The sequence below is a fragment of the Eubalaena glacialis genome, chromosome 9 (genome assembly GCF_028564815.1).
Source record: "Eubalaena glacialis isolate mEubGla1 chromosome 9, mEubGla1.1.hap2.+ XY, whole genome shotgun sequence".
NCBI classification, from domain to species: domain Eukaryota; kingdom Metazoa; phylum Chordata; class Mammalia; order Artiodactyla; family Balaenidae; genus Eubalaena; species Eubalaena glacialis.
In genome coordinates this window covers 64,024,933-64,051,805 of record NC_083724.1, presented here as the reverse complement: position 1 = coordinate 64,051,805, position 26,873 = coordinate 64,024,933, and the positions used below count along the sequence as shown (strand labels likewise).

Below are 26,873 nucleotides of genomic sequence, written 5' to 3'. Positions count from 1 at the left end.
AGCCATAAAAATAATGAAATTCTGCCATTTGCAGCAACATGGATGGACCTAGAGAATATTATGCCTAGTGAAATAAATCAGATAGAGAAAGACAAATACTGTATTACATCACTTATATGTGGGATCTAAAAAATAAAACAAACAAATGTATATGCAAAACAGAAACAGACTAACAGATATGGAAAACAAACTAGTGGTTACCAAAGGGGAGAGGGAAGGCTGCAGGGACAAATTAGGGGTAAGAGATTAAGAGATATAAACTACTATGTATAAAATAGATAAGCAACAAGGATATACTGTATAGCACAGGGAATTATAGCCATTATCTTGTAATAACTTTTTTTAAAAAAATAAGTTTATTTATTCATTTTTGGCTGCGTTGGGTCTTTGTTGCTGTGCGTGGGCTTTCTCCAGTTGTGGCGAGCAGGGGCTACTCTTTTTTTTTTTAAATTAATTAATTAATTTATTTTTGGCTGTGTTGGGTCTTCGTTTCTGTGCGAGGGCTTTCTCTAGTTGCGGCGAGCGGGGGCCACTCCTCATCGCGGCGCGCGGGCCTCTCACTGTCGCGGCCTCTCTTGTTGCGGAGCACAGGCTCCAGACGCGCAGGCTCAGTAGTTGTGGCTCACGGGCCCAGTTGCTCCGCAGCACGTGGGATCCTCCCAGACCAGGGCTCGAACCCGTGTCCCCTGCATCGGCAGGCAGATTCCCAACCACTGCGCCACCAGGGAAGCCCTGTAATAACTTTTAATGGAGTATAATCTGTAAAGATACTGAATCACTATGCTGTACCCCTGACATTAATATATGTTAAATCAACTGTACTTCACTTAAGAAACATTTTTGAAATAATAATTAAATTTTTAATTTAAAAATAAAAATAAATAATAGAACCTTTTAAATTTGGGGGAGAATTCAATATCATAATGCATGTAAAGTCCTTAGTACAGTGCCCAGTACAGAGTGAGCACTCAGTCAGTGTCGATCTTATCAGCATCTTCGTCATCGTTACTCATAACAAAGAAAATAAAGCGTTGAACACAGGAATCATTATGAAATTTTCTTACGAGAAGGGTATAACTTATGGACCAGAAGATTTTTATACTTTTATCCTCGATTTTAGCCTTCACATCAGCCTAAGAGGTGTCTCTAAAGGCAGTAACTAATTTACGGAGAGGATATGTCTGGAGCTTCCATAAATCTTAAAGAAGATACTCTGCCCTCCCTAACCTACAGAGAAGCACTAAGGTATTTTGGGGGGAAAGTTCATAGAAATTCATGAGGAAGCTTACCAAAATAGCCAGAGCTTTTAGTAAATGAGGAACAAGTGTTATGAATATGCTTTACAACACTGGAAACCTGCTAGGACATTTTTTCATGCAGTCTAGAAAAATTTACTTTGTGTGGGAATAGAGAATACTTTTTAGCAAAGCGTAAATTTTAAGATTGTAAATAATCTGTGTTACACTTTTGTGTGATTTTCATGTACAGGATTGTATCATACTGTATGTATCATTTTCCAGCTTACTTACTCTTCTCTCAAACCAATGTCTTGGAGATCTATCATGTTGATACTTAAATATCTAATTCATTCAGTTTGTTGCAGTGCATTTCAGTATATGAATATACCACAGTTTATTCTCATTGATATTTGAGTAGTTAACAGTTAATTATTATTATAATAATTCTGTGCGGTAAATATATCTTATTTTCTTATATGTATGGATGAGAATTTATCTAGGTGTATATCCCAAAGTGGAATTGCTGGCTCATAGATTGGACTGTATTATTTACCAGAAGTTGTCAAATTGCTTTTTAAATTCACTATACCAATTTTTACTTTTATTTCCAATATATAAGAGTTTCCTTTTCCCCACATCCTTGTTACCACATCATATGATCATTTAAAAACTGTTTTTGTCAACCTGATGGGTAGAAAATGGTAAGTTATCTTAATAAACAATGTATAGGCCTAACAGGATTGAGGTGCTGGGGTACACATTTGCTCATTTGTCATATGAATTGAGTATTATACCTTGTTGACATTACTTCAGTAATCATAATTATAATCATCATAATAAGAGTAATCAGAGATTTATTGATTGCTTAGTATGTCCCAAAGCTTTGTTTTGCACGTTACATGTATTCCTGAATGTAATCCTCACAGGAGCTCTCTGATGTCGAGACTCTTGTTGGCTCCGTTTCCCAGCTGAGGAAAGTAAAAGAGAGACTAAAGAAGTTGCAGAGGGTCACACAGTTGTTAAGGAGCGGAAGAGCAGGACTTGAGCCCAGGAGCTCTTGGTTCTAAGTTCAAGCAGCCTGGCCTCAGAGCTCTGTCTTACCTTTGCTTTTCTGAATTTCACTCTTTTTTAAACCTGTGTTCTCCAGAAAGGCTGCCGTTTTTCTGTAAAACCAGCTCTGCACATGTTCTGTAAAATTTTTCTTTTATAGGTCTCTTTTTTTTTTCTTTCCACGGAATGTTTACCATGTTCTGCTCCGTGAATCCTGAGTCTGGTTCCTCAGTGCTGGGGTCCTTTTGGCAGCTCTGTCTTTGGTTATCTGCTCTGATGTTTTGAGGAGTTACAGCCTTTCCTCTAAGGAGTGGATCTGAAACCACTTTGCTGTCTGTGCCACATCCTGAGGAAGCACAAGGCGCTGGTACCCAAAGGCTGTTTAACCTCTCTGCGCCTCTTCCCTTTGTAAACTGGGGCTGACAAGAGTATCCTCCTCATAGGAGTGATTTGAGAATTAAATCAAAGTGTGTGGAACTCACTTAGAGAACAACGCTGAGCACATGATAAGCCTTTAATAAGTGTTTGCTGCTGCTGCACTTTTTCGTATTCAGGGAATCATAAGAACCACTCTCTAGTTTACACCAACCACAAAGAGCCCTAGGAGACATTTTCTTTCATTCTTTCTTTTATTTCTTTTTTTTACATTTTTAAAAGAAGAGCGAGGAAGCCCCATCTATGTATTTTGGATTCTTAAATATGAAACACAATGGCTAACCCTGCTGACTTTAGTACTTTGCCCTTTTACCTTAGGAAATGGAAGAAGTTGGTTCTTGTCTTGCCCAGAATTCCTAGAATGAAAGAAAATGATGAATAGGATTTTAACTAGTTTAAGCTATTCTCACAGATTTGTTAAGATCAGGAATCATGGTGAGATCCTTTTAGACTAAACAGTAGATCTCTAGGATCTTAGATTTCTAATAAAGAAAAAAGTGCTGACCAAAGAACATGTGGGTTTCATCACCTACCTCATGTGACCAGTTGCCTGCCCTCTCACTCCACCTGTGGTGCTCTTTTATCCCAGTCTTTTCTCACTGTGACCTCCCTCATTGCACAGGAGTCCTACCTCCATCCTTTCGTTACCTCTGGGAACACCTCAAATGTCAAGTTTGAGAGCATGCTGGACCATGCTTTCTTCATTTATCTGATGTCCAGTGTCAGCTGACTCCCTTCCTGCAGCTGGGAGTAGACTGCACAGTCTCATTACCTATCTCAGAGCTTTCTACTCAGTGTCTCTGTTTGCTTCCAGTCACCTGAGCTGCTCCTTCATCTTGGCCAAACACCTCGCTGCAAATCACCTTATTCTTATATCCCGCTTTTTCTAAAGACATGTATTTTCAATTCATCCGTAGCTCTGACAGCTATTTGCAGTTATCAGATAAGAGTTCATGTGCTTATTATGTGGGTAGAGGAAGTACATTCAGGACACAGGCAGTAGCAAGCGCCATGGCCCCAAGGCGGGAGAGCATGTCTGATGAACCTAAGGAACAGCAAGATGATGTTGTAGCTGGGTTGGAGAGAGGAAAGTGGAGAGCTGTGAGGGATGCATTTAGAAGGTGGTGATGGGATCAGATCACGGAGGATCTTGGTAGCGCTGCTAACAAGAACTGCTCTTCTTGCGCTGACTGTTAGTTTCTAGGTCTGTATTGGCAAGACAGACTTCTACAGAGGTAGGCTTCTGATACAGTGCATGCAGAAATGTTCTCTCTCTTGATTGGGTTGCTAAGCTTAGACGGTACCATCTGTTTGAGGGTAGCTGAACTTTTTGATGTCTGCAGTATTACAGCTTCTGGAAAATGGTCCTTTTACATTCATCAGTGCCCCAGCCTGGAGTATGAGTCCAATTTTAACTTGTAACAAATCAGCTTCAGAAATACATTAGTATTTATCAGACCCTATAAAACACATAATTGGAAGAGTATTTAAAATGATCTTGTTTTACTACTGGTAAAACCTTAATAAACTGAGCAAATAATATTTGCAAAAATTAACATACATAACATTTTATTCCTTTGAATTTAAAAAAATGTGTTTACTATTATCATTTTTGAGTCATTTTTTAGTGTGTTAGGTCAGTGGCATTAAGTGTGTTCACACTGCTCTGTAACCATCACCACCATCCACCTCGGGAACTTTCTTCGTCTTGCAAAATTGAAACTCTGTACCCATTAAATAGTAACTCCATCCCCCACCCCATGCATCTTCTAGCAACTACCATTCTGTGTTATGCCTCTATGGATTTAACTACTCTAGGTACATCATATAAGTGGAATCGTATAGGATTTGTCCTTTATTTCACTTAGCTAGCTTATTTCATTTAGCTTAATGTTCTCAAAGTTGATCTGTGTCCTAGCATGTGTCAGAATTTCCTTCCTTTTTAAGGCTGAATAATGTTACTTTGTATTTATATACTGTTTTGTTTATTCATTCATCTGTCCATGGACACTTGGGTTGCTTCCACCTTTCGGCTGTTGTGAATAATATTTCTATGAACATGGCTGTACACGTATGTTTTCAAGACCTTGCTTTGAATTCTTTTGGGTATATACCCAGGAATGGAATTGCCGTATCATATGGTAATTCTGTTTTTAATTTTTTGAGGAACTTCCATACTTTTTTCCATAGCAGCTGCAACATTTCACATCACTACCAACAGTGTACAAGGGTTCTAATTTCTCCATAATTTCTACAATTTTTCCCTGCCAACGCTTATTTTCTGGGTTTCTCTCTTTTTTTTTTTTTTTGATAGTAGCCATCCTGCTGAGTGTGAGGTGGTATTTCATAGTAGTTTTGATTTACCTAATGTTAGTGATGTTGAGCATCTTTTCATGTGCTTATGGGACATTTGTATATCATCCCTAGAGAAATATCTAGTCAAGTCCTTTGCCCAATTTTTGATCTGTTTGTTTTCTTTTGTTGTTGAGTTTTAGGGGTTCTCTAGATATTCTGGATGTTCATCCCTTATTAGATATGTGGTTTGCAAATATTTTTCCCATTTTGTGGGTTGCCATTTTACTCTTTTGGTAGTACTTTTTGATGAACAAAAGCTTTTACTTTGATTGAAGTCTGGTTTGTCTGTTTTTGCATTTGTTGCCTGTGCCTTTGGTGTCATAGCCAAGAAATCATTGCCAAACCCAATGTTATGAGGCTTTCCCTCTATACTTTCTTATGAGAGTTTAAAATTTCATTTATTTTTTATAGGGTTGAACTTTGGCGAGAACCAAGCAAATCCTTGGGCATCAGCATTGTTGGTGGACGAGGGATGGGGAGTCGTCTAAGCAACGGTGAAGTGATGAGGGGCATTTTCATCAAACATGTTCTTGAAGATAGTCCAGCTGGCAAAAACGGAACCTTGAAACCTGGAGATAGAATAGTAGAGGTACCCTCCAGTGAGCTTTCTGTGATAAATTATTCACCTGGGCCATCCTCTTTACCAAGGGAGTCATCATCTTTACACTGACCCAACATTAGAGTAAAATGTGTTTGCTGTTAAAGCATTTCTTTCTTATTTGTTTGTTTTTGTCCATAATTTTTCTCTTCAGTGTATGATGACAGATTATATATCTCAATGTAGAGATGGGTGTTTGGGGGTATAATCAACTGTTTAAAAAAACATTGGCACTAAGATAAAATAATTAAGTTCGGTTTAAAGAACAAAGCAAATTTCTTGGGGAAATCATTGAATCGTTTAAAAGTATACATACACACACAGAATGTGTACATCATAATTAATCCCTTAAATGAGATTTTATTTCGAGAAATACTTAAATGTTGTTGGATGAGATTTTTTAAAGTGAGTCTTTCTGGTAAAGTTTTTATGCTAAGATCCTGATTGCCTTTTATATAAATGTCTCCCCCACCACCCCTGCCAATCCAAGCGTGGCGTTTCCTCCATCTCAGTGCTGTGCCCATTCCCCATTCATCACTAAGGGCTGTGTGTGTGTGTGTGTGTGTGTGTGTGTGTGTGTGCACGTGTGAGTTGGTATGTACACACGTGTGTATGCATGTATGAGTACTTCGTTATGTGTGAGAGAGAAGCGTTTGGTCAAACTGTACCTAATCCCTTAATTCGAAGCTAAGTTTAATATTTTAAATGAACTCTTCTCTCACGAGTCACTCATCATTTACTCAACAAATATTCCTGGAGAAGCTGTTGCATTCCAGGTGCTGTAATAGGCTCTGGGGATCCCACAGTAAATAAAACACTGTGCCTGCCTGTCAAGTGGGACAGACTTGACAAGTGATCAAGTCACTTCAGAACAGTGTGATGAATTATTTGATCAGCATAAGCATAGTTTTAGGTTAGAGGAAGGGGTAGCTGACCCAGGTTTGCTGAGTTGTCAGGATTTAGAGAGAAGACTAAAAGAGGCAACTTCCAAATAGAAACCGATCACTTTGTTATTATAACAACCATTAGTTTTACTTTGTACAAGTGATTGTCTCTCATTTTCTAAATGCATATAACTTAGACACTAAAATGCCTTAATTGTGTAGAAGAAGGTTATACATATCAGTCACAACTTTGAAATGAACATTTTGGGCATTGATCTATTTATTCCTTTATTGATTGTCTCTGGGAGTTGAAGAAGGAAGAAGATTGAGACTTGAGAGAACGCAAGGGCCATGTCTGGTGTTTTGTTTTTTTTCTTCTGACCATTTATGAGGAAGAATGATGGGCTTTTTTTTCTCTCTTCCTGCATCTTTACTTTTCATTAGATGATACCTTAGCCCCCTGTTAAAGGATTCTTTCTTATAGTACTGCATAAAATTTCTAATTTAAGATTATCACAAGGCAGTTTATTTTATAGGTACTTCACCATTGAATACCTTTGACCTAAGTAGAAAAAAGTAAGAAATGTTTATAAATTATTTCAAGAAAAGATTAATCATAGTTTGCACCAAAATGTTTGTTTCAGTGTATTAGGAGAGTTAAAACATGCCTTTCAGATTGAAAAGAAAGGATTTTTGCGTGTGGTAAAATACTGCTAAGCAACAGTTTGTTGAATGTTGTTACGTGCAGGGGCTTTTTTCTGTAAATAAGAAGACTTAGGCCTCTGTAATCCTGGGGATTCTAGAACATGTCTCTGCTAAGAGTTTCTGAAAATGTATGTAAATTAGAGACCTGAGAAGTATTCCATTCTAAGTATAGAGTTCTTTGGACTTGAGCAAAGATATTTAATGTCCTGTTCAATTTTCCCACTAATGGAATATATGGTAAACATAAATACTTTTATTTTACGGAAAGTTAGAAGCCATTTTTAATATGCACTGAAAGAGATGTTGTTATTTCATCAAAGTATCAACATGAGGGAAGTTTTCAATTAAATATAGTATATAATTCTTTTAAAGGTGATAATGTTCTATGCAGAGATCTAATAATTTTCTTTTTCAGAATTATGTCTACTCTGATTTTTCTATTTTGTTGTATATACCATTCTCTGGTAATTGGAAATGATAAAATTATACCAGTGTCCTATAGTTTTCTGGCAGGATTAGCATTTGGCCTTTCAAACTATTTTCCTTCCTATTCATATAGTGCATAAGCTGAGCTGATCATCACCCAGGCAAGCCATGGTCAATAAAAAGTTACAAAATAACTTTCACTTTCAAGCTGTTTCTATAAGAATTACTAACAGATAAGCACAATTTCTTGGCTTCCAGCTCCTACCACGTCTACTGCAAAGATTCTTTTGCCAAACTAACCTTGCCATAACCTGATTTTTCTGAACATCAGAATTTTGTTTTTAACTTCAAGCTTCCCTGTACAGAGAGAAATACACAAAGCCTCACACACCCACTTCCCAAACCACTCTGTAATGAATTGGAAGAAAATTTGTACAGTGACTTTCATGATGAAAACAGTGCTGCTAGGCAGTTCCCTTATATTATTTCTTTAATGATGCTGATTTATTAATTTAAAGGAACAACTGGGCAATGTAAGGGAAGCAGAAGCAGAGCCTTCATTCTAATTGATTATTATTTCAGTTGATTATTGGAGACAGAAATCTGTGTCCAAAACAAGGGACCACAAGTCTGCTGGACAAATGAAAAGTTCTGGAGCCTCATAAGTACTCTCAATTATTTTTGAATCTGAAACAGATTTTTTAGGAGACTCACCCAGGATCCTCAAAACTCCAGATCGACAAATTGTTCTGTTGTTCTGTAGCTTCTTGAAATGTTAAGCTGAGGCCTTCCATTGCAGGTGGATGGCATGGACCTCAGAGATGCAAGCCATGAACAAGCTGTGGAAGCCATTCGGAAAGCAGGCAACCCTGTAGTCTTTATGGTACAGAGCATTATAAACAGACCAAGGGTAAGCAAACACAAAGGGCAAGGTAGGCATATCCAAACAGTATTCAACTTGGAATCTAATGTATCCAGGGCCAAGTTGTTTGTAGGACCCGAGTTCGAGTCTTGAAATCTCAGGAGACTTTTTAGAAGTTTATTTTGCTTTTTTTTCTTCTTTTTTCCCCATTGAGTTGTCCTGGAAATCCCTTCTACCATGTTTAACAGACACTTGAAGCCTGTTAAAAACACACAAGTAGGATTCATTGGTGGCCCATAGGCATCTAGATGGATAATTATTAGTGTTCACTATAGTCATAAAATATTTAAGTTGTTAAGAGGGATGTGGTGGAGTCATTCAGGTTGATAGTCTGTGACGTCTAGTCAAGTCCCTTGGAAGCCAGAGAGATTTCATTTTCTTTATAAATTTATTCTCTGGACAGAATTTCCAGTTTATGCAGTCTCATGATTTCCTGTGCATGATCTTTAATGTATTTGTCTATCCCAGTGAACATTAACTTTCCACATGATGGATTTTGTTTAAGCTGTATGTTTATATGCTAGTGATTTCATACTTGCTGTTTCCCAGCCATCATCACTGACTGTATAGCTCTCATTACCGTATAGCCCCTGGTGGACAGAGACCTACTAATGCATTTTACCGTCAGTTGTCACAGGTGAAATGGCTTTAAAAAATGTTTTAGAAATTCTAAGCACATTCAGTGAATGTTGTTTATGAAGATACTAAGTGAAGCTTTGTGTATTCGATGTGTTGAAAATTACGAAGATGAAAATTATGCCAAGAGTTTAAAACTTTTTTCTATTTTTTCTTTATGCCTCAGTGAAAAAAATAATATTTTCCTGTGCAGCAGGTCTTAAATATTTTGGGGCCACATACCCCTTCGAAAGTTCTTCACATTTACTGCAAAGTTTGCATAGCATTTCAGGAGTTTCCTGGATGTCCTGAGGCTCATAGAGAATTTCCACCTCTGGATTTAAGAACCCCTGTCATACTGAATCTCTTTGAAATACCTCCTTATTAGCTTTTAGGGTTTGTTGTATTTAGAAAGAAAATGTTAACACATGTGAGGGAAGTGAAAAGAATCATCTAAAACTTAAAATATGTAATTTTATGTATAATACATTTAATTTTAATTCTTAAAATTAAAAATTTAAGATAGCAATGCTCAAATGATGGAAGGAGCATAGCAAACAGGTTTTTAGATGAGATCAGTAAAAGGAACTTGTCAATAGTCTGTGCCCTGGGAAACAAAGTGACCAGATTTATCCTATTGGTTTTTCCTTTTGTTGTCAAGACAGGTGTAGCTCTGGTCTGAGTTCACTGTAAGAAATGAAATAGTAGTTCTTAATGTAAGCAGTTATCTTCACATCTGCAGTTTTTAATCATTCAGTTGTTGATTGTTAGGTGATAATTATCCATTCAGATGAGAAAATCTGCCAAATGGTGGGGCTGTATCATCCTGCATTCTTTTCAGATGCTATTCAGTTTGTTTAAATAACTACAGATCTTTCTACATTTGTTTCCATTTGTTGTGTTAAACATAGACACAGTATGATAATGTTGGTAAATGGCTGTTTAAGTTAAGTTAAAGCTATTTTTTGTGTGTGGGTGGCTTTTATTCCTTTTTTTGTTTTATTTTTAATTTCCAACTTTTATATCATTTAGGACAATACTATAAACTGCTGACTAGGATTCTCAGATTACTTTTGAAAAAACTACAAACATTTCTTTCAATGCCAGTCACATTTTCTAATGCACTAGGAAGATATTTTTCTCATGCACCTGGGAAATATTCCTATTTTATTATCTGAGGTATAATGAAGCCTGATTTATAGCAATTATTCCAGAATAAATCTTGCTTAGAATGACATGTGTAGTCAAATGATACGTGACAGGGTTTAGGACATGGTACCCTGAAATACGACACCTTGGTATATTGAATATTTAAACTGAAGTTATTTGAGAAAAGGCAGGTGCTGGAAAGACTCTGACCTCCCCCTTCTCTGCTGAAGCAGGTCATAAGACTCTCCTGAGAGGTCTGAAGGAAAGGAGCATCCTTATCTCCAGAGGAGGAGGAATCCTGGGAGGAATCAGAATGAACAGGCCTTGCTGAGTTTCCCCCAGTTAACTACACTTAGCTCGTGCTGTTTTGTCCTATCATATTTTCTGTAACTTTCTACTCTTCATAAGACCTCCTATAAAAACACTCAGACTTAACCATTTCTTCTGGTCTTCATTTCCTTATGAAGGCCCCGTGTCATGCAAAACTTGCGTTAAATCAATATACATGCTTTTCTCTCGTTAATTTGTTTTTCGTTACGGAGGTCCAGTCAAGAATCTACGACAGGTAGAGGAAAGATATTTTTCCTCCTCTACATACATATTTTGCTTTGGGAAATTAGAATTAATTTTGCATTTAAGATGAGATCTACTTTGTTTTTAATGATTTACTTCCCTATGAAAATAATCATGTCTCCAGGAATCTAAAGGAAAAAAATTACACATACATAAGAGTCTCTTGATGGAAAACCATTTTATTTGTGGATATAATAAAGCTTCAATAAAAACTTGTACATAGACTGAAAAGCCAGTCAGTCTCTTTGGCTCTTAAACTGTTCAAGAATTAGAACTTTCCAGAACTAGCCCTGATAATTCCACCAGTATGACACTTCAAACTCAGTCTGACCACACTGTCGCATTAAAGGGTGGGTCCCACTACTATGGGCCAGAGGATGATTTTTGTCTTCCCTGTGCTTCTTCTTAGTTAATAACGTTTCTGTTTTCATCAGCCCTTGGAACTATAAACACAAGTTTCATCACTGATTTTTTAATAAGAGATATAGTCTGTTTCTATAAATCCTTCCCTAATAATAGAGTGATCTACTATTTCATTTGCTGTGCTCATCCTGTACTTTTATACTCTCCTATCAGGGCCAAATTCTAATCCTTAAGAGCTGCAAGTTGAAATAACAAAAAGCAAAGCCAAACAAAAAAACCAGAGCTCTTTTTAAATATTCCATTTCTTCCCATTATTATTTTGATTTATATTGTTCTACAGAATTATAAAGGAAATGTAAAACCTGAGAATTCCATGTATGAGGATTAGAAATAATCTACTTTCCATAGCATTGAGTTACTTTGCCTAGGATGTGTTTTTAATCTCTGCCTAGTCATTTCTTCCACCTTAATAAATGGTCATGCTTTTTGGCATTTGTGATCTTCTCTTTTGTAAAGCAGGAGTTTGACATTTTAAATTGAAAAGCAGAGAGAAAGTTGAGATGAGCAGAAATGTCAGTGTGCCCATTTCTTTTACCCATCTTCTTTCTGTAGGAAAAACATTGCAAGAAGAGCAGATTGAAAGGGTGATGTGGCATAAGCTTTAGTGCAGGCGTATTGAGTGAGGATAGTCTTTGTAGAGTGTTCTCTCATACAGGGTGGTGTCACATGACAACCTCTCCCTACTCTTGATGCTTGCCAGTAGGGCTTTTTTATAGAGAGAAGTAACACAAACATTTAGTTAGAGCCAAAATGAATTTTAAACGTCTGCAATTTCCCCTGAAAGATATAGTCAATAGAAGAAAAAGATAGCAGTGTGAAAAAAGAGAAGAATTTATTGTGCTAAGGAAATTACTTTTCTTTTTTTTTTCTTTTTTTTACTATGAAAATGCTACATTCTCTCTGGCAGTCATCCTGCCTGTAATACATATATTCAGCTCCAGTAGTCCAAGCTCAGAGCGCATCGCAAGCGAGCCACAAAACCTGTGTGAACACTGTAAGGCAGGACTTCAAATATTACCCAAAGCCTCGTAAATTCCCCAGTAATATGGGAACTTTTATAGGAAATTTATATATGTATGTATATATATATGTTCCTAGCTCCACAAAAATTGGGCAGAAATAGAGAACATCACTGTACAGCGGGTCATTTCTTTAAAAATTGTTGATTTCATTTTTTAAATTAAAGAATACTGTTGATTGAAGCAAACTTAATATCTAGTCAAGGTATGAAAAGTTTCCTTACTGGGAAACAACAGAATACTGAAGTTTACCAACGGACTAGCGGACAAATGTTTAATTTGCACTCTGCAACAGAAAGACTCTTTTTTCTTTGTTTTACCAAAAAAGCATAATTTGCTTTTAAGTGTAAATGAAAACCTTTTATGGTTTCAATTTTGAAGCATGTTTACTGATATGCATGGAACGTGTGTTAATATAAGTGGGTGAAATATATGTGCTTTTCTGTCAGTGATAGTGAAGGCACTCAGTGAAAACAAAAGAAATTTGGGATCGGTTTGACAGACTTGATTCCTCTGTGTTTTGTGGCCAGATTTAGATTTGAGTGTGGATTCAGGTTGCTAGAGGTAAACCCTGAGTTCTAGACTGTTTGATAAGATGTTGTTATTAATTATGAGCTCTGACAGGATTTAGTGTCGCACAGTTATTTAAATCAGCAATTGCTTTGTCCTTATAAATGAGTTGTTTTAAGTACATTTCTTTTGCGCTCAGCGCCTCTTATGTTTCCTTTTAGAAATCCCCTTTGCCTTCCTTGCCGCACAACCTTTACCCTAAGTACAAGTTCAGCAGCACTAACCCATTTGCTGATTCTCTACAGTTCAACGCTGACAAGGTTGGATAATGACCATTGTCTTGCCATTGCCTTTTGCCAATGTTTTGTTCTTTGTTGCTACTGTGCCTTTGTCCCAGTTCAGTGTTTACTAAATTTGGGCAAGGATTAAAAAAAAAAAACAAAAAAACTGTGTGTTTGGAGTGGGCATGCAAATCCTTTCTTAAGCACATTTTCTTGCCAGAACCTATTCATTTTTATAGCTGAAATTACATGGCCCTTCTGAAGAGTAAGGGAGAATCGTGAGTCCAATGCCTTTCCTATATTTTGGTGTGAGTTGAATTTTCAGATACGTAAATTTTTGTTAGTTGCCAAATGTATGAGCTACTTTCACACATAATTTCTTTAAAAACCTTGTATTGGTTTAAATCCTTCTCAGACTTATACAAGGTAGTCCTAAAAGCTCTTCTGTTAGTTAATCACTCCATACATAATTGTGTATATGCAGGAGTTTGTTGAATATTCATAAAGTATGTCCGTGTAAATGCCTTATGAGGAAACATGGAACTGTTTCAACATTTGTAAATCTATACTTGGATATTCTCATATTCTGATGAAATTATAAATCCAAAATTGAAACAAAAACTTACAAGAACTTGTATACTGTAATTTGATCGTGAAAGGAAGAAAGCTGTTAATTTTTTTCAGGAAGCATTTTATGAATATTCATTGGATTTTTCATGTTATTGTAATATGGATAACCAAAGATGCTATATCTGAAGGAATATGTTTTCTGTTACTGTAGGCATTACAGAATTCAAGTAGAGTTCTCTTCCGTTGTTCCCCAACTAACCCTTTTGCTCCCACACCATTTAAGGTTTGTCTTAGTGTGAAATTTTCACAAGTAAGTGGGTGTGTTACAGTGTGCTGTGTGTGTACGTTATACTTGTGTGCATACATGGCATGGAGTGATTTCAAGTAGTACACTTTGCATTTTTGCCCATGAAGGCTAAATGGTCTTTGTTAAAGATTTTTTACTGGTAAATTTTAAGAAGTGTCAACAGCAAGCTAAATTACATGATCTCAGTAAGAATGAGAGTATCAGGGATAATGAAATAGAACACCTAATTGACCCTTTAGTAAATGTAGGCTTGTATTGGCTTTATGATTAATCAATTATGTTAGGGTACCATTTGAGTTCACTCATAGTGCGAAAATGTTCTGCCTAAGTAAGATCCTGAATAGTTTTTAGACAAGCAGGTTTTGTTTGTTTTTAAGGAAAATAACAGCTCAGAAAAGTTATGCAGAGAGTAAGATCTATAAAATATGCATCCATAAATTTATTAAAATTATGGCAAGTTTATATTAGATTTTGTTCTACTTTTTAAAAATGAAATGGGCTTAATTCATGCTTTCTCACATTTTTCATTGTTAGAGAGGTAAATTTTTAAAAAACTTTTAACCAGAAAAATTCTAAATTACATGTTCCTTCCTACCCTAGTATGTTTAATGAACCTCCATTGGATCAAATGAAGTTTTTTATTTGTTTGTTCATATTTATTTGTACATTGCTAATTTGAGAGTTTTATGGCACAACACTTGGGAGGATAACAAGGATTCTGTTTCCACTAGTAATTTTTGTCTGTTTGGCCGATGGTATGTAAACCAAACATTTTAATGCAGCAGTTTCTGTGACTTGAAAATCTGTTGCCCCTAAGTGTCTATCAATCAGCTCACCTGTGCTTTGCCGGAAAAATAGTAATTCATGTTTGCCAGGATCATTTTTGGGGTAGCTTAGCATCCAAAGTGTTTTCTGAATCATCAAAGAAAGATCACATTCAGTGCCCTATAGTTTCATTTTTAGGTATATTTTGATTCTTGACACTAATTATTCTTAAGTATTTGTATATGCCTGTCATTTAGTGTGTTCTCTAAGAAATATTTCTTAGTCACAATCTTTTTCCAGATATACACATATAAAACAAAATGAGGTATATTAGAGGGATTTTTATATAGGAAAAAAAAAGGTGAAACAAAGAAGGAAGGAAAAATGTATGTTCAAGGCATCAGGGACAGCCTGACCGCAGTGTTGGAACTTTAGCTGGGTATCTCTGACCCTTGAATTAGGTACTCTCTGTCTTACTGTAGAAATTGGAGGAGACAACATGATATAATGGAAAGTGCATTGGATTAGGTTAAGAATTAAGCAAAAAGAAGTCTAGTTTCACTGGGTGATTCTGAACAAAATCTTTCACATCTCACAGCCTTGGGTTATTAATCTGCAAAATGAGTAAATGAATAACATGACTTAAGGGCCTTTCTAACTGTAATATTCTGCTTGATAATCTATAATATAAAAATTTGATCAACTGTGTTTCAATTAAAGAAAAAAAGAACCTGATGATACCAAGTCCTTTTTTTTTTTTTTTTTTTTTTTGAAATAAGACTTGTAGCCCTAAGTGACAGCAAATATACCAGCCAAACTTTGGGTTTGTATGAAGTATTCAACCCTGTTTTCCCATTTTCCTTTAGGGCTACGTTGGTAAGGGGCCGGTGGTTTTGTCCCTTAAAACCAGCGCCCCTGAGATGTGAATTTGTGTGCTCTTTGCTAACAAACTGTCTCCGTGCTAGATGAACCCTGCATGTGCAATGCTCATTTTCATGAATTTGTTACAAGTCATTCTGAGAGAGGATTCAGGTAGAAATAAAAAATTCTTTATATATAGTCTCACTAACAAGCTTTGAACTGCTTTGCTTGATTATATGATTACCTTCGTTAATTTTTTTCTAGTTTCTTGGAAGCCTTTTCTAGACCCCCAAAATCTTGCCCAGATAACTTTCGAATGAGAATATTTTTTCCAAAAAAGGAAGTTTGTACAACTTTTCATCTTAAGTTATTTAAGCCTTTAATTCTTCACCTTAAAATACCATATAACCATTTAATGGATTGTGCTCTGAACATACTATTTTGTTGAGTGTATTTAAACTTTACCTGAATCCTTTCTACCATTTTTTATATATGTATATTTTCCCATTATTTAATATGTGAGATATTTTAAAGCTACTCTTTTTTTTTTTTGACATTGCAGACTTATTTCTTTTCGTTGAGTTTTCCTTCCTTAGACTGCATACCCACTGCATTCTTCTTGTTCCCACAGGCTCCCAGTCAGTCAGAATCCGAGCCAGAAAAGGCTCTGCCGTGCGGTGTGCCTCCGCCCCCTCCTCCAGCATTTGCAGAAATGAGCGAGGATCATGCACAGTCATCGGCAAGTGAAATCTCAGCAGATGTGGACAAAGAGGATGAGTTTGGTTACAGCTGGAGTAAGTTGTCTTTTTGAAATGCATTGACTTATAAGAGGTATTAAAGTAGCTCTGAGTTTCTCAAGGCTTGTGTCCTGGATAAATAAGTACGTTTCACCTTCAGTTATACATGCTGCAGTTTTGTGTGGAAAGAACTGCTGTTCGTTATACTTGAATACAGCACACATTCCTGAGGCATGAAATCATGTTCTTCCTTTTTTTAAATCTGCATCCCTGTTCAAGCCCACTTTGCCATTTGTATGAGAGTTAAAAAGGACGGGGCACTCTCTCAGAAGCTGTACTGGATGAGCCATCTCTTGGTCTCGAACAAGTCGTCACCCCCCTTTAGGCCTCAGATTCCTCACTGTAAAATCTATTTGTTGTTGCTGGTAGAACAGCCTTGATTTTAGGTATTTTTTGTACTAAGATGGTAACATAGTATATTGTTGAGATAAAAACTTGGGACATTTGGGAAGTTGTTTAACTGCCTCTAAGTTTTAGCCTGGTGATATCCCCCTTTTTAAAATTCAGTTCCTACATTCCCCGTTGCTAACAGTGAATTAGATAATGTTTGAGGAGCCATAATGATGCATAGGAAGCATTTTCGAAGGCAGCTGTTATTAGGATCATGGGTGTGTCTCCATTTCCTAAGGAAATAAGCCATTTTACAGGGAAATATTAAACATTAAGCTCAAAGTTATGTGTCAGTGCTTTAAAAAGTTTCATTTAAAAATGTAATGATTTCTTTTAAGAATGCTATGGTATATGCTTTTAGGAAGTACAGAGTACAAAATTTGTGCTGCTAGATTCAAGAAGGAATCAGGAAATGGCAGTTTATGAAATTGATGCAGTTAAGAATCAATATAGAATGCATGACATTAGCCGAATAGTAATGTTTTCTAAGAAATGATTTGTAAAGTTTGCAGTTTTCTTGGTGTATTTCTAATGAAATTAGAATGTTTTGCTAATCCATCAAGGTGGCTAGAATGTACTCTGAGGAAAACATCAAATGGAATGTTCATATATTGCCATGTCACAAGCCACCCCAAAACTTAATGGCTTAAGAAAACAAGTTATTATTAATCTGTCAAGGTGCTGTGGTTGACTGGGCTCAGCTGGGCTGGACCTCCAAGATGGCTCACTCACATGCCTGGTGATTAGTGTTGGCCACTGGCTGGTTGTTCATCTGGGTCTGGGGCACCTACCTGTGGCCTTGCCCTCTCAGATTAAAGAATAAACTCTACCTCTTGAACATGCGGGATGTGAGGTATGAAAGGTCTCATTTAATGACAGCAGGTACATCAGTGTGTGTGGCCTGATGGCTCTGTGCAATAAGAAACCCATCCCCTTTATTCTGGATCTTTGTGCCGAGCACCATCCAACATGATGCGACATGCCATGTAGATTTTCCTGTGGGAGAAAAGCTTCCACTGACCAGTAAAGACAAGTCCTCTGGATGTTCTGTTCTCTGCAAATGATAAAGTAACTTTCTGTTTTAATCACAGTCTTTTGAGAGTTTGTTAATGTTGATCACTTCTTTGGGCCTGATCACCCCAGGAGAACTGATTAATCAGATACTGTACTCTGCACCCTGGATGCAGAGAAATTCCTCAAAGTTTGGGCGCTCCAGGAAACCAGTCTTGACGCCCAGGCCGCCAGTCTATTTAGCGTTTTCTTAACTGCCAAGGATTACATTTTGGTACAAATAATGCCCTTATGATGCCATTCTAAATAACCTTCCGTAGTAAAGCATTTGGCTGCGAATTAGCTCTTACTATCTGTGGGTTTTTTGTTCTTGTTGTGTGTAGAAAATATCAGAGAGCGTTATGGAACCCTAACAGGCGAGCTACATATGATTGAACTGGAGAAGGGTCGTAGTGGTTTGGGTCTGAGTCTTGCTGGGAACAAAGACCGGTCCAGGATGAGTGTTTTTATAGTGGGGATTGATCCAAATGGAGCAGCTGGGAAAGATGGTCGATTGCAGATTGCAGATGAGCTTCTAGAGGTAAGTTCTTGTGGAAAACACTGAATTTACTCTCGCTGAATTGGTGCAATGGAACCATCAGTTTCCGGAAAATCCACCCGGGTCTCATATGGTGACTGAGGAAACTACCGCTTCTCTAATAAAATAGATACATTGCAGCAAATTTGGCTCTAGACCAAATCTCTACTAACTACAGCCCATGTTCCCATTAACTTCCATTAAAAGGTTGTGACTGTATAGCACCAGAAACAATTTTTGCCCCAAGACAGTAATAAAGATCGCATTTCAAAAACATTTTTTTGTGTGCTGCATTTTTATTAGGAGCTTTTGAAAAAACCAAATGGCCAATCATGCCCTGGTAATGAGACTGATCCACTGAACCTTCTAGGAGTTGAATCCCTAATGGTAGACGTGATGGGGGTGGGGTGTGGCGGGGTCAGATTTGAGGCTAAATAACAAACACAGTAATTCAGCCCGCCAAGCAAAATAAACTTGTGGACCCTACTTTACAGTGTTAGAATTGTGTTTGCTTGATTTGTTCGTCCTCGCCTCCTGTAGGCTGGGATCCATGCGTCTTTACGCTGCTTGAACCATGCCTCGTGTGTTTCCCTGTTGGCTAGGAAGGCTCAGTCAGCAGTGGCTAAATGACAGGATGATTGGCAGCTTCCACTAGGTACTGTGCTGCTTAAGCACATTCTGATGCCTAAACCCTGAATCCCCTGGCACTGCTTCTCCCCAGTGGCCTATTCCCAGGCCTTGAGTTTTGAGATTAATTAGGAGCTATGACAGTCAGGGCCTTCCCAGGATGATCTGTGCGGGTCACAGGTGCTTCCACAGAGCCCTTGCTTGGTACAAAGCACTCTAGAAGCTTGTCGCCTGCCTGAATACTGTCCTATAGTCAGTCCAAGTGGTGCCTCTTTAGTCCATGGAGATCAGACTACATGCATGTTATTTTAACGTTGGCTTTAAACACGAGCTTTTCTTTTCTCACCATCAGAGTCAGGTTCATGTTCTAGGAAGAAAAATATATATAATATTTTAAAAGGAGAAACAAATGTGCTTTTCATTAGATAGGATGATCAAAATTTGTGAAATTAAAATTCTAGGTTCAATTAATGATATTTATTTCTCATAGATCAATGGTCAAATTTTATATGGAAGAAGCCATCAGAATGCTTCATCGATCATCAAATGTGCCCCTTCTAAAGTAAAAATAATTTTTATAAGGTGAGCATTTTTTTCTGGTTTATTAAATATTTTTCCTTTGCCTTTCAATTCTGAATTCTTTTGAATGAAAATAAAACATATATAAATGTGTGAGTGTTGTAGTTCCAGGTCCCAGAATTTTCTCTAATAATCTGAGTCTTCAAGCTAAAGAATGAAAATCATATGAATGCTCATGATATGATAGGTCAGTGCTTTTTTCCTTTAGAAGTAAAGATGCAGTGAGTCAGATGGCCGTATGTCCTGGGCATACAGTGGAACCTTTGCCTGCTACCTCAGAGAATCTTCAAAATAAGGAGGTATGTAGCTTATGTTTGTTTTTCTGGGAAGATTTGCTTGATACACCACTTATTAATTCAGCTAACAATGATAGAACTCTTGCAGGGATATAAAAGATAAGTAAGTCATAGCCTTGGCACCCAAGATGTTTATACCCTAGTATAAGAAACACTCATGTAAATAAGCACACCGCTTACATGAAGGCTACTAGTAGAGTCTGCAAAGGGAATAATGAAGGTAGAAAAGGAGTTGACAGGTTTACCTCTGGAGGGAAAGCGAGAGTAAGACTTCATAGGGAAGGTTACACGTGAAGTGTATATTGGAAGTAGACGACTTGGGGGCCGTAAACATTGCAGGCAGAGCACGTGGACTGAGGACTGGCCTGGAGGCTCTGGCAAATGAAGAGAATTGATAACTGCAGAGTGTTACTAACAGTGGGAGGCAGGGAATGGGTCGGGTCGGATCATGGGGATCATGGTGCAGACTTCGTCTTTGAGGCCATGTCTTTGCAAATTCAAAGAATGAAAATTATATTTTTAAAAACTTCTCTGGAAATGGTGCAGAGAAAAATCACAGGTTGCAGGGCAGAGAAGTTAAGTTAAAGGGAGTAGGAACATTATTGGAGTAGTTCAGGGGATAGATGATGAGGGCCTGAACAAAGGCAAAAAAAAAAGAGAGAGAGAGAGAGAAGAAGAAGTGGTTATGTCAGATATTTAGGACCCAAATTGACATTACTTCATCCCTAACTAAATATACTCAGTGAGGAAAAATGACTGGTTGAGAATCTGTTTATCCAACAAATATTTGTTGGGTATCTGCCTTGTAATAGGTTCTGTGTTTTGGGCTGAGAATAAACTGGTGAATGAAACAGACAAGAGGTATGAGGCTTCCAGATATCTGACTTAGTGACTCGATAGATGGCTAACGTTCACTAAAATAAAAAAGAGAAGCAGATGTTTGTAAAAAAAAAAAAAAAAAAAAAAAAAAGAGAACATTCTCTCTGAGGCAGCTTAAGAATGAAGTGCCTGTTGGAAAGCCTGGTAGGAGTGTCCATGGAGACGTCTGGTGTAGAGTTTAGAGATGAATCCCCATAGATGCCGACTTGGGAGCCATGGGAGCTGAGGCTCTGGCCTATGGAGAACATTTAGAGAAGAAGAGGGCCCAGGTCAGAAGTGTGTAATATCAGCAGTAAGGAGGAAGGCTGACAATGAGAGGTCAGAGATGAAGAAGAACCAGGCGGGCATGTTGCACAGCAGCCGAGGAGAGCCCCATTGAGAAAGGGTATATTCCACAGCCTTGAATACTGCAGGGAGCTCAAGTGAGAAGGTGAATAGAGTTCTTTGGATTTCCCAATTAGCAGATTATTAGTGGTTTTGAGAAAGCAAACGATGGATAAGAAATTAGGAAAGATGAGGCAGTGGCTAGAGGGTGACAAAAAATTGAGTTTTTGGTGGGAGTTTTGTTTTGATTTGGAGATGCACTGGATACATTGTTAGAATGAGTAAAAGGAGATAGGAGAGAGTGAAAAGCTTAAAATTAGAGGAACCATGATAACTATCAGTGGGAAAAGGTGTAGAAATGGAAACGCTCTTCCCTAAATTAATATCTATACCTTGGGTTTTTCTGTACATAAGATGCAGAAATCATTGTCTCACGCTGGTGAACTATCTCACTGATCATAATGGTGAACTGAGTCAAGTGGTTTTTCAAGATTATAAGGGAGAAAATTTTATTTTCATATGAATTGTACCAAATATGTCCCTTAAGAAAATGGATTTTAATAATTTTCAGGTAAAACATTTAATAGCTCCTAAATACACTTGATGACTAGCACGGTAAAGCATAGTGAATGGTGCCTCTGCTGGTGTTCTGTGTTTCAGTGCTTGCACCGTTTGGAGCTGGGTTGTTGTTAGATAGCACTGTGGAGTAAACCCAGGCAGTCTTGAGGAGCACCTTGTGTCTTTGTGCTCCAAAATAATTGCCGTCTAATCACACCTCATTCGTATTTTAAAGAGAATATAATGTTCATAAATGTCATGAAATAATAAAATAGTAATAAGGAATTACAGCATATGAAATAATTTTGATTAAGTAGCCCCTGTATTTAAACAAACAAAACTGCATAACACTCAGTTGCCTATTTTGTCATTTCTTTCCCTCTGTCAGGCTGAACCGAGTGTTACTACTTCCGATGCAGCTGTGGACCTCAGTTCATTTCCAAACGTGCAGCATCTAGAGCTTCCCAAGGTAAATCTGCTTTGAATTGGAGCGAAATGATGTGACTGCCTTGACACTGGTGTTTTAATTCACTGGTTCTCAAAACTGGGCTCCAGACCAGCCGCATCAGCATCAGCATCACCTGAGAGCTTGTTAGAACTCCAGGTGTGTGGGCCCACCCTGACCTCCTGAATGAGTAGCTTTGGGGGGTGCGCCCGCATCTTGTGCTGTAATAATAAGCCTTCTCTGTGATGCCAGTGTGCACTAAAGTTTGAGAACCACTGTGCTAATTGATACTTGGGCAGGGACCCAGCTTTTCCTGCCTTTATGATTATCCCAAGGTATGACATTTAGTGATCTCTCCTTTGATTTATTTACCAAGGACCTGCTATGGAGGAAATAAAAAGAATAAAGAAACGGAAGTTATAGTCTTTGTCCTTCGTGAAACCGAAAGCTCAAATAACTAGAAATCTCACCGATAGGCATCCTTGAGGTATTTGTTTTTGCAAAGATCTGAACCTTAGGTTCAAGTGACCACTTTAAAGAAGTGGTTTGCTGAACAGAGACCTATAAATGTTTTCAAGTGCTGCAGGCTCATGCTGGAATGCAGGTGGGCAGTGGATGAACAGAGTAGAAGCAGAAAGAGTAGTGACATGCTCAGGGAAGAGGAGAGGAAGGGAGGAGGTAGGGCGGTAGGATAGAGGGATGGAACATGAAATGCTGCAGCAGAAAGGGGTGCTTCCTCTGCGACTCCCCAGCTCCAAGGCAGCCAGGGCAGCAGAGGCAGTCTGTCTGGATTGAATCTTTGTTTCATCAGGTCCAGACTTCACACATGGTGTGGTCTTGCTTTGCCTCCATTTTCTTACCTGTAAATTGGAGATGATAGTATTGCCTCTGATAATATTGTAATTATAAAGATTAAGTGAGTTGTTTATAAAGTGGTGGGCATAAAGCCTGGCATGTGATCAGATTTTGTTAAGCATTTAGTGGAAAAAAATACTGTGACTCTTCTTGGTTTGATTTCTTTTTTAAAAAATAAATAACTCTACAAAAATGGATTGCTCTGGTCTTAGCATATACGTTTAAGAAAAGTCATCGTGGGCAGTTTGTGTTGTGGGTAGAGGGAAAAGAAGTTATTAAAGCTTTTTCCATCAAGAAGTCCATACACTTCCATTCAAGAATCCCTCATTCTATTGCCATTTAAGAGAGAGTCGTTTGAGGTAGCAGGGGCAGAGGAGACTGGATATTCTAATGGCAGTCTCTGAGTTTGTATAAAGGAGTACGACAAGAATGGATGTTAGGTAAACAACCAGCAAATGCCCTCTGTACTTAGTAAAGTACTTTTCTGACTACAGTTAAGTGAATAGACAATAATAGAATCAAATCTCAGAATTGAGTACATACAGTCATGGTAGATATAGAGTATTACTTATTCAAACAAATATTTATTTGTGGTAGTAGGAAAGAGCATTGGTGTGGAGTGTCCCAAATAGAGGGTAGCTCGGTTTTTTACATTTGGCATCAGCATTGAGACTTGTCAGTCTCGTAGCACGTTGACCTTCCTATTCACTGTGCCTGATTCTTTGACCACTAGATCAGAGTTCGGGGTTTCAAAATGCTGGCAAGTTTAGACACTTTATCTGAAGTCAATTTGATTATATCCTGTAGAGTTATAAGTAGAAGGAATGTGTGTGTGATAACAACACTTTTGCATAGTGTGTCAGGCTTTTAAGCCTTTTCTTACTGCACTTGATCCTCACAGCAAACTTGTAGTTGGCAAGAATTATTTTCCCTTTTTTTGGAGATAAGAAAATTGAGGTTAAGAGATGTTAGGTAACCTATCCAAATTTCTAGAGCTAGCCAGAAAGGAAATTACAGCTGAGCTCTGCTTTCCCTGAAAGTGTGTGATTTTCTCTGTATTATACACGTGAAAAGAGCAGTGGCAGAGAGGATGCACAGTGACAGTCGGAAAGTCGTCAAGCATTAATCATCACTGCAAAGCCACAGTGTTGATAATCTTTAAAATGATGGTGAAGCCTTATCTCACTGTCGTGATCTTAAATGTCTGGTGGCAACCTTGGCTCTCATGTATACATTTCAGAGAAACCATGGCGAGATTCCCTTTTCTCTCTTTTGCTTTCCATCTCCCTAGGTGCAAACTATAATGAGAAAGGTTGCTAGCTCTAACCAGAATGAAATGTGTAAAACCCTATGGTAATTTTGTTCACGTAAACGTTAAGAAAAGGTAAAACCCAATGTTATGGAACGCTTGGTTTTCATTTAAAAAAAGTGTGGAAAATATAGACAGAAGTAGGTGTAGCTCTTCTAGCTTTGGCAGGTTTTCAGTGCACGTCTTTGGGTTCAGAGTTGAGAGAATTTTCACTCTGCACCACATCAGAACACGAGTATTTGAAGTAACCAGTCTGGGTATTCAGGCCCAGAAAGGGCAGAGCACGAGCAGTCATGGCAGTCTGTCTGCTAACGGAGGAAGGACAGCAGAAGGGGGGATGAAGGGGCCAGTGTTAGCGGTTATCTGTAAGCTGTAGGCCAGAAAGACGAAGAAGGAGGAGACTTTGGTGTTGAATCACTTAGTTAGCCAGTTACACAGAGCTAAATTCTCAGATGTTGTACAGTCATTAAATTGTTGAATACGTTTTCGTTCTCTGGATATTTTGTTAGAGTTACTAGAGATATGTCACTGGATATATATGCTAAAGATACTAGAGACAGTGGACATACGGGAGGAGTGAAAACATTTGACTATTTATTTGATGGAGGAGAATTTAATCCCATTAAAATAATTGAAAGTTTGCTTAAGAAAAGAAGAGATTTCTAATAGTGGATTTTAGAACAGTTTTAATTTCTTTCCTAGCCCTTGGGTAAGAAGACAGTGTTCAGAAGTTTCGGTCACATACCTTTCCATTTGGATAAATTTAATCTGTTTCACGTTTTCTGAGTGTTTCTGTTTTTGCTTCTCTAGGATCAGGGGGGTTTGGGCATTGCCATCAGTGAAGAAGATACACTCAGCGGGGTCATCATAAAGAGTCTAACAGAGCACGGGGCAGCAGCCAGGGTGAGGCTTCCCCCTTCTCACTCTCAGAAAGTGGTGGGGAGGGAATTCTTTCTGTAAATTCACTCAAAATCTTCCATGTTTCCATCTAGGATGGACGGCTCAAAGTTGGAGATCAGATCTTGGCTGTAGATGACGAAGTTGTTGTTGGCTATCCTGTTGAAAAGGTACTTTTCCAAAAGAAAGCAGATGATACCATAAACTCATCCTTGGGCATGGCTAAACGTGTGTGTGTGTGTGTGTGTGGTCAGTCATAGGGAATCAGAGCTGTGTAGCTATATTAGACAGATATCTGCAAGGAAGAGAAGAGATTCTTTGGAACTTATTTAATTTCTACTTTCTGTTTTCCAATTAAGATGACGTTAAGGTATTTTTTGTTACCTGATAAATTCAGGGTTCAGTCAGCATTTTTGATAAATATCATTTCAGTTTTTCCTTAGGAAAACTTGGAACTTCTAAACAAAGGTCAACTTAGTATTAAAACTAAAGGAATGTTTTTTAATGGATGTTTGCTCCTATAAAATATCCACTATGTATATTGCTTTATAGACAGATTTTAAAACTCAGCCATTAAATGTATAACTTTTATTGGGGTTAAACAGTTATTTGTGCCTGAGTTCCTTCCTCCTCAAAAGTGATGTTAATACTGTACTTACTAGGAGTCTCACTTGAGGCCTTTCATAAGTGCTAGGAAAAAAACCCTATTTTTCTTGAGATTTGGAGTGCCAGTGTTTCCATTTCTACATTAGCCAGCAAGATGCTTAAACCATTTTTAAATTCAGTTTTAATAATTGTATGGGTTTGATCCTTTAACTCACATGTGTATGTTCTAACTTTCCATTTGGCTTGATTCTTTTGTTGCATAGTGTTCCTTATGTTGCTTTTAACCTAAGTGTTTCCATATTATTAAAAATGTTTGTGTAAGCTGCTTCACATTCTCTGTAGAATCAGAAGTGGGTAAAGCACCCCATATGTCTTCAAAGGTTGTAATAATCCAGAGAACTGGGCAGTATTAATTAGAAATGTAAAAAGTTGAAAGCCCGTTACTTATATAATGAAGAATATGGTCAGAACTAGACTTACAGTAGAAATTAACTGTGGCCTTAATCAATATCAGGGAATTGGAGAAACTAGAAAGGAAACTGCAACCATTCTTTCTTGACCACTCAAGTCCTGACAGGGAAAGAATTTGCCTCTAACTCTTCTCTCAACCATAGATGGTTCTAGATTCCAGCTATAATAGTGGAAGTATAAGTCTACTAATTTGCCTGTAAATTTTATTTCGCCTCTAAACCAACACCCTGCCAGTTTATTAGCCTTTTGAAGACAGCGAAGACAACAGTGAAACTGACCATTCGTGCTGAGAATCCAGATTCCCAGGCTGTTGCTTCAGCAGCTGGTACAGCCAATGGAGAAAAAAAGAGCAGCCCCCAGGCTCTGATGGTCCCACCGTCTGGCTCCCCGGAACCAGAGCCCATCCGAAGTAAGTAAGGGCTGGTCTCCTGCTAGTCCTGCACGTATGATGCATTCAGACTCAGTATCGGGTCCCTATTTGGGAGCCACCTGCCTGTATGTAGCCCACTGCTTGAGAGGCCGTAGTCAGGGAGCCTGTTGGTGAAAGGATGGTATAAAGAGAGGGG

The 26,873-nt window shown here is 37.9% G+C and overlaps 1 protein-coding gene across 10 annotated transcripts in view; it reads left to right on the top strand.

Annotated features, from left to right (window-relative positions):
- The window catches only part of MPDZ (multiple PDZ domain crumbs cell polarity complex component), a 169,391-nt gene that overhangs the window by 125,773 nt on the left and 16,745 nt on the right, over nt 1–26,873 (top strand). For 6 of the 10 annotated variants that reach the window (XM_061200428.1, XM_061200429.1, XM_061200432.1 and 3 more), the window contains 10 exons: nt 5,490–5,667; nt 8,491–8,601; nt 16,318–16,480; nt 18,268–18,464; nt 19,579–19,670; nt 19,876–19,966; nt 22,113–22,193; nt 25,144–25,236; nt 25,326–25,400; nt 26,542–26,716. In XM_061200428.1, the coding sequence (XP_061056411.1) occupies nt 5,490–5,667; nt 8,491–8,601; nt 16,318–16,480; nt 18,268–18,464; nt 19,579–19,670; nt 19,876–19,966; nt 22,113–22,193; nt 25,144–25,236; nt 25,326–25,400; nt 26,542–26,716 (1,256 nt within the window). Of the gene's footprint in view, nt 1–5,489; nt 5,668–8,490; nt 8,602–13,123; nt 13,223–16,317; nt 16,481–18,267; nt 18,465–19,578; nt 19,671–19,875; nt 19,967–22,112; nt 22,194–25,143; nt 25,237–25,325; nt 25,401–26,541; nt 26,717–26,873 lie in introns of all 10 variants that reach the window. The other 4 variants (XM_061200433.1, XM_061200431.1, XM_061200435.1 and 1 more) reach the window with 3 other exon arrangements.